This window comes from Numida meleagris, chromosome 1, assembly GCF_002078875.1.
Source record: "Numida meleagris isolate 19003 breed g44 Domestic line chromosome 1, NumMel1.0, whole genome shotgun sequence".
In the NCBI taxonomy this organism is placed as follows: Eukaryota; Metazoa; Chordata; class Aves; order Galliformes; family Numididae; genus Numida; species Numida meleagris.
In genome coordinates, this window is record NC_034409.1 from 191,661,350 (window position 1) to 191,675,323 (window position 13,974).

The window sequence follows — 13,974 nt, forward strand, 5'->3', positions numbered from 1 at the left end:
CCCAGGGAAGCAGAGGGGTCACCAGCCCTGGAGGTGTTCAAGAACCATGGAGATGTGGCACTGAGGGACATGATCAGTGGGCATGGTGGGGATGGGTTGGGGTTCAACTTGGGGATCTTAGAGGCCTTTTCCAACCTTAGTGATTCTATATTCCATGATTCTATGATCCTACTTCAGCCCTCCCCACTGTTTCACCAAGATATGGGTGAGGGGAAACTGGAGTATTCTTCAGTAAAACTTCAAACGATGATGATGCTTCAGATTTTTATGAGCCCCCAAGCAATGAGGCCAACATCCGAGACACCGTGCTTCCCAAAGACAAACCTTTCTACCAGAAATATCCTTCAAACATCATCTGAGACCCTGGAAATCTGCTCAGACAGCACATGAGTGCTCCCCCAAAATTCTTCGTCAGGGCTCTGCTCACCACAGCTCATTACACCTAGAGCTATTTTTTCCCTGCAGCACAGCTTCTGGCCACTTCTTGAGTCATCTTTGACTCCTTTCAGACAAACTCTGGACAATTTGCATGGATCAGCTCCATGTCATTCCCTCAGATCCTGTCATTGTCACAGAGAGCAGAGATCAGCGTTCCCCCTCCACTCCCTGTGAGGAGCTGCAGGCCGCCATGAGGAGCTGCAGGCCGCCATGAGGAGCTGCAGGCCGCCATGAGGCCTCCCCTCAGCCTCCTCTTCTCTGGTCCGAACAACCCAAAGGACTTCAGCCACTCCTCACACACTTCTTCACCTCCAGACCCTTCCTCATTTCCGTAGACCTCCTTTGGACACTCCCTAATAGCCTGATGTCCTCTCTGGTTAGGAGAAGACAGATCTGCACAAAGCGTTACTATTCAGAGATACTTTCCAAAGACTTTTCCAAAACTGATAGTCTGTGGGAGAATAGGCTGAGTTTGTACACACCATGACAGCAAAGTTCACTGTTGCACCCTCGGAGCAGTAAGGCTGAAGCCAAGCCACCATGATCAGCACAGAGCGTGTTGTGTCAGCACACAGCGAGGCTGGGTCCCTGCCAAACCAACCAGAAGGTATCCATGCTAAGCCCTCTTGGGTTGGATTATTTACGTTTTTTGTGTTAAAATCTGACAAACAAACCTAGCAATATTTTTGGCAAGGCTCCAACAGCAGCAACAACGAGTGTTATGTTAACACATGTTACTGCTTACTGCAATTCACAATGCGCCTGGCCAAAGGAAGCAGAAGACAAGTCTGCCAGACAAGGCCAACTGGACAGCATGAATTGCAGTAACAGGACTACCCTGTTTCATATGGCTTTTTTGCCATATCTTGGTGACAATGAGGGAAAAGCACTGAATGTCAAGTATAGGTGAGAAGGAATGAGCACTACAGAATCATAGAATCCTTACGGTTGGAAAAGACCACTGAGGTCATCCAGTCCAACCATCCACCTATCACCAACATCGCCCACTAAACCATGTTGTTAAGTACCGCAACTACACATTTGTTGAACATCTCCAGGGATGGTGACTCAACCACTTCCTTGGGCAGCCTGTTCCAATGCCTAACCACTCTTGCAGAGAAGAAATTGTTCCTGATATCCAACCTGAAATTCCTCCGGCGCAACTTGAGGCCATTCCTTCTCATCCTCTCCCTGTTACCTGGGAGAAGAGGCCAACTCCCACCTTGTCACAACCTCCTTTCAGGTCATTGTAGAGAGCTATAACGTCTCCCCTGAACCTCCTCTTCTCCAGACTAAGCAATCTCAGTTCAGCCATTCCCCATAAAACTTGTGCTCCAGACTCCTCACTGCTTTGCTACCCTTCTCAGGTTACACTCCAGAGCCTCAGTGTCCTCTGTGTAGTGAGGGGCCCAAAGCTGAATGCAGAACTTGAGGTGCAGCCTCACCAGTGCCGAGAGGGACCATCACCTCCTACTGACTGCACAATTTCTGATACAAACCAGGATGCCATCAGCGTTCTTTGCCACCTGGGCACACTGCTGGCTCATGTTCAGCTAAGTGTCAACAAACACCCCCAGATCCTTTTCCTTTGCACAGCTTTCTAGCCACTCTGCCCCATACCTGCAGCATTGCCTGGGGTTGTTGTGACCAAAGTGATTTTGGTGCTTGGTCTTGTTGAAGTTCATCCCATTGGCCTCAGCACATCAATCCATCCTGTCCAGATCTCTCTGTAGGGCCTTCCTATCCTCAGGCAGATGAACACTTCCCCCAACTTGGTGTCGTTTGCAAACTTACTGAGGGTGTACTCAATTCCCTCATCCAGCTCAAAGAAGCCATAAGCGTCCAGGAGAAACTACCATCATGTTCCGCAGAAATAAAACCCAGGCTGTTCAGGTGCGTCCCTACATTACAATTGCTTATCATCTTCTAGGGCTCACAAGTGATCTCAAAAAACAGTGAAAGAGCTGTCATGACTTTAATGGCTATTAACATAGAACACTGTAACAAAAGGGCAGTCCAGTGAATGCTTTTGCAAGATGGACTCATTCATTTGCAGAGAATAGTGTAGTGTAATCAGAAAGCCACAAAACTGTGAAACAAAGGAAGAAAGCACATTGGAATCCTTGGAGGAGACTCTATACGATCCTGGGGAATTGTGTCATATCTATCATCACTATTGTAACATGAATCATAGAATGGCTTAGGTTGGAGGGGACCTTAAAGCCCATCCAGTTCCAACCCCTCTGCCATGGGCTGATTGCGACCCACAAGCTCAGGCTGCCCAAGATGCCACCCAGCCTGGTCTTGAATGCCTATAGAAATAGGACATCCATAGCTTCCCTGGGCAGCAGTGCCAGGGCCTCACCACCCTTTAGTAAAAAATTTCTTCTTAACATCTAATCTGAATCTCCCCTCTTCTAATTTAAAGCCATTCCCCCTTGTCCTATCATTGCCTATCCACTCTCCTGTAAAAAGTCACTCTCCCTCCTGCTTATAAGCACCCTTCAAGTACTGGAAGGTCATAGTGAGATCTCCCCAGGGCCTTCTCTTTTCCAGGCTGAACAAGCCCAACTCCCTCAGCCTTTCCTCATAGGAGAGGTGCTCCAGCCTCCTGAGCATCTTCATGGCTTCCTCTGGACCTACTGCAATAGCTCCACATCCCTCCTGTACTAGGGGCGCCAGACTTGGACATGGTACTCCAGATGGGGCATAAATCTCATCCCATCCAGGAGTCTTCACTCATCCCATTGGACAGCGATCATAATTTCATAGTTGATGCCACACAGCTTTTGATGGTGTGACCGACAACTGCAGTTTGCAAATTGAATGTCCTGGTTCATACCTGACCTGCAGAACTCACCAGTCTTGGGCTGAAAAAGGGGTCCCCAGGTGGCTTGTTTTTCTTCCTTTCTGTTTCTCACCAGCCCCATGGGCTCTGTCTACCTGTGGGGTGGCCTCTCAAAGACAATATGGCATCATGATCTCTGAAGCATAAGAATCCAGATCTTCTAGATTTATGGTCAGGAGGTGGCCTCATGCTCTTCTGCAGTCATCCTAATCAGCTGGGGAACTTCTTCGTGATCTCCGTGGGGAATCTCACCCAGATTAGAGCTATTCTCTGTACTGTAGACATTACTGCAACATGACCATGAAGAAAAGGACAGAGAAAGGAAAAGGTAACCATGAAGTCCTTTGGCAAACACACAAAGGACATCCTTTCTGCCAGAACCAAGAACGAGGGTGTGATTCACGATGAAAACAAACCTCACCCTCTTTAGAAAGTTGCTGGACAGGAAAAGTGATTTTCAGTGGCTCTAAGAACTTTAGAAAAATTATTTTCTAGGGGTGGAAGGTGAGGAGGAATGAGGTAATGGGGTCCACCTTGCTCAGGAATTTGATATCTTTGTTTTACTTTGAGAGCCACTGTAAGCGTTGCAAACAAGTGTGCCACCACCAAATCAACCATCTGGGTAGAAAATGGGGCTAACCAAGTCTCACTGTAATAGGATCTGCAGCTCTCGGGCGGGGATTTTGGCCTATTTTATTTCAAGACACAATCACAGTACTCTTCTGTATTATGCCTGTACTAATACCTATGGTAACAGAAGAAATCTGAGCACCATGGTACATACAGAGTGCCAGGAAATTGCTCTATGAATCCACACGCTACCATCAGTCTAATCTGATAATGATTATTTGTAACAAAGCCCTGTTCTGAGCTCTTTGTACTCAGCCAACTTTGGTTTGCAGCTTCTTTGTCCTGAAAAGTTTTTGCAGATCTTTGTTGCTGTTTTGGTCTCCTCAGCCCCATCTACTGCAGGAGGGCTTGTTCATCCCTGAGGTCAAATGCAATATCAGCCACCAAATGAGTTTATATGTCCTCAAGGCACTTAGACCAAAATCACTGCTTTGCAGGGGAGGCAGCCCAAAAACTCCCAATGTCTAGTAGATATGGGCTAGCAAAAGCCTTAAATCAGAACTAAAACCATGCTGTGATCACCTATGGTTCTGTATGTGGAAAACACATGGTGTTCACTAACAACTCCGACTGTAGATGCATGCAACTGAGAAAATATTTTTGAGCATCCAAATCCTTCTCCAGACATTATTTTCAATATTAAGAAATACTAGAAAGTGAGAGATCACCACAGTGCTTTGTTAGTTCTCAATGTCACCGTAGTCCAAATGTAGGGAGTATATACAAGTAAGAGTCCGGAAAGGAAAACAAATATCCCTATTTCTGGGAACCCTGGAGCTACAAAACTTTGTTCTCACTAAACTCGTGCTACTTCCTACTTCTTGTGGTTTGTTCTCATGCTGTTTTTAACCTCTTCTCAATCCAATACAGTATTTCCATTTCATGTCCAAAACAAACCAAGGAAAAAACAGAAGATACAGTGCATATGAAAAACAATTGAACAGAAACCTTTTCCTTCCCAAAAGGATTTTAGCCACAATTTAGGTCAGTTCTATTTTTCCTTCTCTCCTAATGAGTTCACATGTTACTATTTTAGCTCATTACAAAAGCAGAACTGAAGTGTCTCTAAATGAAATGTAGGCTCTAATTTCCCATTAAATAACAAAACGTGCAAGTTTGGAAAAAAAAAATCACCTAAATTTCCAGCTAGAAAGTATGGTTTAAAGGTGATTTTCCCTATCTTATTACTACATCCTCTTATTAAGAAAAACTGCCGGGTGGAACGAGGAGGAGATATCATAGAATCACAGAATCGTTTGAGTTGGAAGGGACTCTTAAAGGTCATCTGGTTCAACTCCCCTACAGTGAACAGGGACATCTAGAGCTAGATATATTCTACGTGTTTTGAGAACTTGGGAAACTGAGGCATGCAGAGAGCAAAGACTCCTTTAAGAGCTACTGAAGAGCCTCTTCTCGAGTCTTTGAGCACATTTGACCCCAATTAGAACACTGGGCGCTCATATCATCCATACTGAGATCCTGCCCTTGCAGGCACCATACATGCTCCAAAGACCCTTCGCGTTTCTAGGTTGGGATGCCTTTTCATGATCGCTCATTTCTGAGAGCACACTGATTGCAGGAAGCAAAAGGACTGGCCAAATATCAGAGTAGGGATAGCAATGCAGGGTGGGACACCCTACCGTTGTGGCAACTTGGGCATTTCCATCCAAAAGCAACACGATGAACTGAGCATCAACCAGTCACATTCCCAGCTGCAAGAGTAAGATGTGTCCAAGTCTTTGCCAGGATGGTGAAGGGAAAAAGTTTAGTTTTGTTTCTTCACTTCTCAGCAGATATGAACACATGAAAGGAACCGATAAAAGGAGAGGAGGTCCCAAAGGTGGAACTGCAGAAGGAAGAACACCTTCATTCACCCGCCAGGACAAGGAGAAGGGCAATTACAACAGAAAAACTTCACCTCTGGCTCAGGATTAGTGCTACTTTATGCAGTCCCGCTATCCCAAAAGGCACTAATTCCCTCACAGTACCCCAAAGGAGCTGTTTATAATAAGGGCTCTGCTTTTATTGCTTATTTCAAAACAAACCTTTGCCATTTCCTGACCAGAAAAGCTGTGCTTTTAATTCTGTGCTAGAGACTTTGAAAGTCGAGAGACTGCTGCTTTCCACTATAAATAGCCTGGGCTCGCTATGACATCTCACTGTGACATTTAGTTCAAACAAAGAAAGAAACCTTGACAGGAAACAAACAAACAAAAAAAGATACAAGGGAAAAAAAACACACACAAGAAAAGAAAATAAGTTCTTATATCTCTGGGAGAAATTCATTTCTGGATAATGTCATAACCTTGAACAAAGTCCTAGTTTCCAACCCTTGAGACACATACCCCACCCCATTGTAGATGCCTGATTCTCATTCTGGAGGAGGCAAATCTTCTCCACATAGCACACAGTAGGAAAATTTTCGTCCAGCATCTCTCAATATAATCTCAAAGAACTTCCTGGTATCATTTTCATACTCCTGAAAGCCCATGGTCATCATACCTCCAAATTATAACTGCCTTTATTTCCCAGAGCCCTGAAAGCAGTGGCTGCTGCATCACATGTGGTTGAAGCCCTCCCATCAACAGGCACTCGAGTCAGAAGACAAAAGTCCCAAGATGTTCCTCTTGCCATAGGCCAGGTGATTGAAAACTTGAAACAGAAGAGATTTCAGATGAAAGGTGATCTTCTCCATGTGCATAAAGACCTGATGTGTGTGTAGAGTGGTTGTGGGGTCCCCTCCCTGGAGGTCTCCAAAAGCTGCTTGGACATTGTGCTGGGCACTCTGCTCTGGGTGTCTGCTGAGGCAGAGCTGGGTCAGAGGTACCCACCTAGAGGTCACAAACTCAAAAGCAGGAAATTCCAGATGAGGGTGGTTGAACACTGGAGCAGATTGTCAAGTTTTCATCCTTGGATATTTTCAAAACCCAGCTGGACATCGTCCTGAGCAACCTGCCCCAGCTGGCCCTGCTTTGGGCAGGGGGTTGGACCAGACGTTCTCCTTCCAACCCCATTGACACCGTGGGTGTGTGAAGAACTCTTCCCAGCCCTGTTCTACATTCAGAGAAGAAAAAAAATTCTCAGGCAGAAGTTGCAGGGAAGAATCATATGATCATTAAGGTTGGAAATGACCAAGATCATCTAGTCTAATTGGAAGAGATGCGAGCACCCCCATTTTCCACCTGGAGATTGGGTTATCTTCTTGTAAGAAAAGCAGATAGAATGGATGACAGGTCTGAACTAAACTTATGGGGAAAGCAGGTATCTAAGAACTAGGAACTTCGTCTAAGGGTTCCCTGATAACCCAAGGAGCCCAAGGTCCTCAATACCCATCCAAATTAGGCAATATGAGGTTGAAGAGCCACTGCTGCCAAATTTCTTCTTGCATAGGAATCTACAAATACATTTGAAAGCAATTCTTTCCTCACTTTCTCCTTGTTAAACTCACTATGTTGACCTCCCAACTTACCCTAAGCTATGTTTTACATTGCTACAGGAAGAGATCAGGTTCACAAATTGCAGTATGGCTTCAGGACAGACTTTGGATTCTTCAGTCCCATAGCGTGGAAACTTTGCATGGGTTGTTCGTTATCACTATTAATGGCTGAAGGGAGCAAGTCCTGAGCCCAGTATAGCCACAAAGGCACTGAATATGCTGTATGGACAATATATGAAAGCCTCTAAGCAGTGTGATTTTTCTTGCTCAGTATCTTAATTATGATCAGTCCTTTCTGGATTGAACTTTTGCAGTGTGCCTATGGGGGATTCGTAACCACCTTTGTCTGTGAAGCACTTCTTACTCTTTAGGAACTGTTTATATACCAGGGGAAAAAACACGCATAGAGTCTCACATTTTCCTGACTTTGATTTTTCAGAGGTCTTAGACTTTCTTTCTTTTTGTCTTTTAATCCTACTTAGTCATGCGTTCTGTTCAAAGGGTCCTCCACACGTAAGATGACATTCATAACTTCAAGTAGTTTCACGTTTTCTATTTTGCCCTCGATTTTCAAAAGCCCATTTTGTCACTGGTAGAAAGAGACTAAGAATGCATTTCTCCTAATGGTTAAATCTCTCCAGGAAACATTCCACCCTCCGGGACCGTAAGCATCCTTGAAGTCTTCATGACTTCTCCTTTATTTCAGAACTTTCTCCCGGCTTTGTATCAGATCTTGAAAATCCGCATTGGCACTGATGTAGTGCCAGAACACATTTATCGAAACGCTGAATTCAAAGCAACTCGAATCCTTTTTCACTTGCTCTCCAATTTATCCACAGCTTCTCGCTGTGTTACAACACCATTAACTGCCAATTCCTAGGAGCGCAGATTATAATCATCGAAGCTCACCTTTATTCTGTTCCAAGGAGAGTCATCACATTTATTTCAGGAAGGACGATGCAGCTTAATAGGGATAAGGGATATGCAAATGTTTCTGTACGCATCGATGGTTTATTTTTAGGAGCTCAGTGGTATTTATAAGGCTGCAAGGAATGGGCGCAGGGCTACAGCAGGGTGGAGACAGTACTCCAGGGGCAGGTGCTCCTCTGTAGGGCAGGGAAGGGAGAGAAGGCCAAATGCCCCTAGAGAAAGACTGGGAAGAGGAGGAGTTTCAGGTTGAACACATTGATTTCAACAGTCTTTTTTTTCCTGAATTTCTTACATTTCTTTCCCACGTGCTTCCATTTGCCAGCCTACAAAACAACTGCCTCTCAGAGCAATGCTAAAAGCTTTTGTGTTTTTCAAGATATCGCTGTCTTCAAGCAGCTGTCAAATATGTCACTGCAGATCCGCTCATACCTTTGCTGCAAAGTCATCGCTAATGGTGCAGCCAAAATTCTTACATAAAGCATCAGATTAAACCAGCACCTTATGCCATTTCTGAGCATCCCCTTTCTGACTGCAGAGAGCATAGAATCATAGGATCATCAAGGTTGGAAAAGTCCACTGATATCCCCAAGTCCAACCCCAACCCACCCCCACCATGCCCACTATGCCCCTCAGTGCCACATCTCCACGGTTCTTGCACACCTCCAGGGACGGTGACTCCACCACCTCCCTGGGCAAACCTAAAGGTGAAACAGGAATTTACGGCAACGTTCTTGCACAAAAGTGCTGAAAAACCTTGCTCTGCTTTTTCTTCTCATGGCCTTTCAGAGCTTGATAAGCCATGGACGCTCAGAACACAACTAGATCCCAGGAGACAAGGAAAATGTGATCCAAGCCAGAGCGTGTCACCTGCTGAAGACTTTGTAACTGTGTATGGAAAACTGACTTATGTTGGCATCTGCAATGCACAACAGACTGCTTGCCCAGTCCCACTGGCAGTAAGATCTGCATTAAACAGCTTTGTTACTTGTGTAGGAATGGGAAAATGTGAGGCCTGAGATCGTAACTCAAGACACTCTTGTTGGTCAGAACTATTCCAAGAGTGACAGCTCCCAAACCACTACCACAACCTGAACAGTCTAGAACAGCACGCTGGTAGGGTTATTTTCTTTTAACTTGGCAAACACTATGTTTCACTTCAAATAAATTCTCATCCATCCTGAATATTAAGCGGAAGAGAAATCTGTTCCGACATAAAGGTAACACAAAGAAGAAATGAAATCACGCATTTGCATGTTGAATTTATCAGGAAATCTCCTGACCATGATAACATGTATGAATTCAGAATCAAGCCAAGGGAAGAGAACACAGAAGTAAAAAAGGCTGTATGAAAATCATTGGGACTCCCTTTAGAAAATCACTGAGGTCAGATGAAAAAGCAACAGCACCATCTAGGGGGTACTGCATGTTCTTACATACATGGATATTCAGGACAAGGAAAATTAATGTTTTAGGTTTTGTATTTTTTCCATTTGAGAGTTACTCTAGTTTGAATTTAATCTTAACTACAGTATCAACAGTAAAATCACAGCTTAAAAAAAAGACTGACGCAAAAAAACTGTATTAGACTTTGGATGAAAATCTACTTAACAGTAGTACTCCAGCACCAAAAAGTGGGCAGTTAGGCTGATAGGTGTATATACAATTAAATGATATGTCAAAGTCTTAAAATGCTTAGTTATTTATAATGAAATCTATACAAAACAGTTAAAAACGTGTTTTTTATATACATTTGGAAAAAAAAAAAAAAAAAGTATTGTCTTCATTAGCAGAACGTATTAAAACTGGTTCTCTTATCCCATCCGAACCCACACCCCCCATCTCTCTGTGGCTTGTAACTATCACGAAAACCCAATGTATTGCTTCAACAAGCCAAGTCATAAGGCTGATTGACGAAACCTACCGCTGTACACTGATCTCAGCATCAAAACTCCCCAAGTGGTCACTTTAAAAACAGCATGTAAGAGTAAAATACAGTTTTTTTTTGTTTTTTTTTTTAAACTCGCTTCGAAACTCCGAGGTTCAGCTTTTAAAGACGTGGAACCACTTATCCCCCCATTTTGAAAAATGGATATATAGCAAAATACATCCCCTGCAACCCTTTTGTATTAGAATTTACACACCTGCCTGTTTAACAGGAACTTTTTAAAACAACTTGGACTCACTTTAAAGTTTTAAATAAATAACCAGAGATTAACTAGAGTCGATGAGCATTTCATGTGCTTATGGCACAAAGAAACAGCTCATACACGGTTACCCTAAATCTTGGAAAGCATGAAAACAAAAATCCACGAGCAAATCCACACTGCTACCAGTTAGTGATTTTGCTTATTTCCAAACATTCAAGAACAAGAATTTTAAAAAAATAAACTATATTTTTCGGCTTATGAAAAAATCTTAACTCTAAGTGAGCACAAGTGCAAGAAAGCTAACCAATCCCAAAATTCCTGGGGCTTTTCCAGCACTGTCAGAGACGCTGTTTCTCTCACATGCTATTTAAAAATACAATTATTTATTACACATTCTCTTCTTTGATGGTGTTTTGCTCAGCAGCTAGCAAAAAGACGCAGCAAAATAAAGATCCCTTTCAGTACCTGGGCAAGAGCTTCAATAGCACAGGCCGTAGAATTTGCTGCAGATTTGCTTGTTAACAGGAGTACATTCCACTGTCACAGGATCACTGTATCTCAGTAACTACATCTCTTCTTTTTTTTTTTTTTTTTTGGAAAGACTTCTAAGATGCAGCTTTTCCAATACTGTCTCGTTAAAACACACTGATGCTTCAAGGGTCCACTGAACAACTCTAATAGGCAAAGTGCTCTAAGACATCACAAAACAAGGGCATCTGGGATACTCAAATCCCCAGATGGGTTAAAGTGCACTCCAGTGTCCCCATTCCTTAGGATTGTTCAGCAGAACTCTGAGAGGGGCTGGGCTCAGTGCCGTCCTCGGTGCTACTGTCCACGTCTTGCTCCACTGCAGGCTCCTCGTCATCGAGACGCTGACTGGTGAAGTTGTTGAGCTCCAGGAGCCCGCTGGGTTCCACTACCACGTTGGAGCTGGAGTGACAAGGGATGGAATACTGAGGGATAGTCTGAAAGAAAGAGAAAAGATTTAAGCTCTAGCATGCACGGCTTTTGCAGGCAAAGGCATCTGAGCAAGCGCAGGAACTCATGGAAAAGGGCTATTCAGTTTTCCAAGAGCAATTTTTCCTAGCTAACGCCTGTCGCAAACATTTGCCAAAGCTTCAAAGGACCCTTTCTCAAGGTTAGGTTGTGAAAGATAACAGGCAAATGCTCTTTCTGTTAAGGCACTGATCGTGGGCTTGGACCTTCACTAAAGGCCTGTGACAGAACTCTAGCACAACAGCAAAACCACTGACCTCCACCACCCATCACTCTCCAAATGCAAAACAAGAGAGAATACTCTTCAGCCTTACTTCTTAATTTTTTTTTTTTCAAGACAGAGCACTCAGATATATGGAATAGCTCTATTTCTTGTGTGTGATACAAGTTCTGACCCTGTTCAGAGCTGCAGTAGCACAGAGGCTAAGGAAACAAAATGGATCTATGCTATTTATTTCTCCTTACGCTTCTTCTGGTCCTAGAAATTAAGTCTACATCTTTATACAATTCAAGACCTGGGTGGTGATTTGACTTTGAAAACATTTGTAGCATGCCATGAAGATAACCAGCACAGATTCTCGAAATATACAAAGTAAAGCAGAAATTTACTTTTGTCTATTTAGGGAAATGAGGACTAGGGATTATTATAAAAATGACTTCGACAAAAACCAAGTTAGCTGCAATGAAGATTTTACAAAGTAACAAGAAAAACTTGAATGCTCTGTACACATTTTTCCCCATCAAAAGTATTTCACTTTAACATGATACACAATAAAACCACTTCAATCCGCACTATCATTTCTGTAAACATATACACTGCCAACTTGTCTACAATTCATAACACTATGAGACCTCAGATGACTGAAATACTTCACCAGCTGACTTTCTGACCATGTATTACATCACAAAACATCATACTTAAGACAGCAGAATCAATGAAAGTATCAATCATAAGATAGCCAATGATTCCAAGCATTTAAAGTCATTTTATCTTAAAAGTGAAAGGCTGTTTATACACAGTTAACAAACTTGTGAATCCAGATCTCATTTGCTGAACTCTCCCATCCGGTGAGCAGAACCCGTTTACTTCATTTTCTGCCCAAATTAATTTTATACTCATTAAATAGCATCAAAAAAATTCTAGATCGTAGTTCCATTGTAAGCAGTGATGGTCATGTTTTAACCATTTCCAAGCGAAGTGCTTTGTAACAGATGAACTTGTTGTCTTAACAGAAAAACAAAGGAAGACACCGAGAACACCATGAATGACAGTGCTGGAGAAAACTGAGCTCATTTTAACAAGAGCTACACACTTTGAAGTAGTAATCCATTGCAAGCCTAAAGGTAGAAAAAGCAAAAACTGAAGAAAAAAAAAAAATACTTGAACATTGTTCAGTTGCTATCATCACATTAGACAAAGCGAGTTTGCTCTGCTCAACCTTTGCCTTATTTGCTCTGGTCTTCTCTTACCTGGATAGCAATTTCTGATGAACTCTCTTCAGCTTTCTTTTGTGATACATTCTGAATGTGTATAAACTGGTTTGTTGTAGGCATTCCTTGTGCATCGAGTTTCCTCTCTGTTATAGTAGGACCAACAGCAGGAGGACTTGAACTGGATTCTTTACATGTCTGTTGCTGGGGGATGGAAGTTGCCGTCATCCCTACTGCAGCCACCCTCGGCACCTGGGTACAAGGTGACGACTCTGCTTCGCTAGCAGGTTTACTAGTGGACATGGCCTTGATTTGTGGATCCACTATCACAGTTTCTACATTTGTATCAATCTGAGCTTCCACCACCATAGACATTCTCAAAATGTCTGCTACTGCTCTCTTCGTGGATGCCTGCATGGGAAATCGTAACTGGCAATGCCAGTTTGGGCACACAACTGCCACCTGCTACCCTGGAAACAAGAGGTTGATCCCCCTCAAAAGTTATCTTTGTAACAGTGGATCCTTGAGTTATAATTGGATGCTTGCTGCACCTGAAAATCAAATTTTTTGTTGTTCACGTTACAGCCAGATTATTATTTTTTTATTATTGAAAATCTAATCAATATTTCCAAGGACAGTATTGGCACAAACAATATACTTGCTATTAAGAAGACAGTTGAAACTCAGTGTTTTAACAGAGGAATTAGCAATGAGATGGCAACGGTTAATTGAAGCCTGGGGAAATGCAGCTCTCAGTGCTGCTAGATAAGGATTGTAGCAGTATAATACCACAGCAGCCTCGTTTTCCTTTGGGATTTACATCCCCATGTGGTGTTTGTTAACTCTCCTGTTTTCACACGTGCTCCTGAAAGGGACAAAGAATTTGTACTTTTCTGGAGTTAATATATTTCTTTTTTTTCCATGTTCCTTAGTTGTTTCATTTTCCCCTCCCAAGGAAAATGAAGTTACTCCTGCACATGAAAGCCACCGAACTTCAGGAAGATGTAAACTACAAAGGAAGATGTACAATGGAGAGCCTTAGGAGACTGCAGTGTATTCATCTTTATTTCCACAGAAATAAAAAGTGCTACGGGAACGTAAATTAATAATGTGTCATA

At 43.0% G+C, this 13,974-nt stretch overlaps 1 protein-coding gene across 1 annotated transcript in view; it reads right to left on the bottom strand.

Annotated features, from left to right (window-relative positions):
* The window catches only part of EMSY (EMSY, BRCA2 interacting transcriptional repressor), a 39,442-nt gene continuing 35,210 nt past the window's right edge, over positions 9,743-13,974 (bottom strand). The window contains 3 exon segments of the mRNA XM_021383450.1: positions 9,743-11,394; positions 12,896-13,280; positions 13,282-13,397. Coding sequence (XP_021239125.1) covers positions 11,200-11,394; positions 12,896-13,280; positions 13,282-13,397 — 696 coding nt within the window. The 3' untranslated portion in view covers positions 9,743-11,199.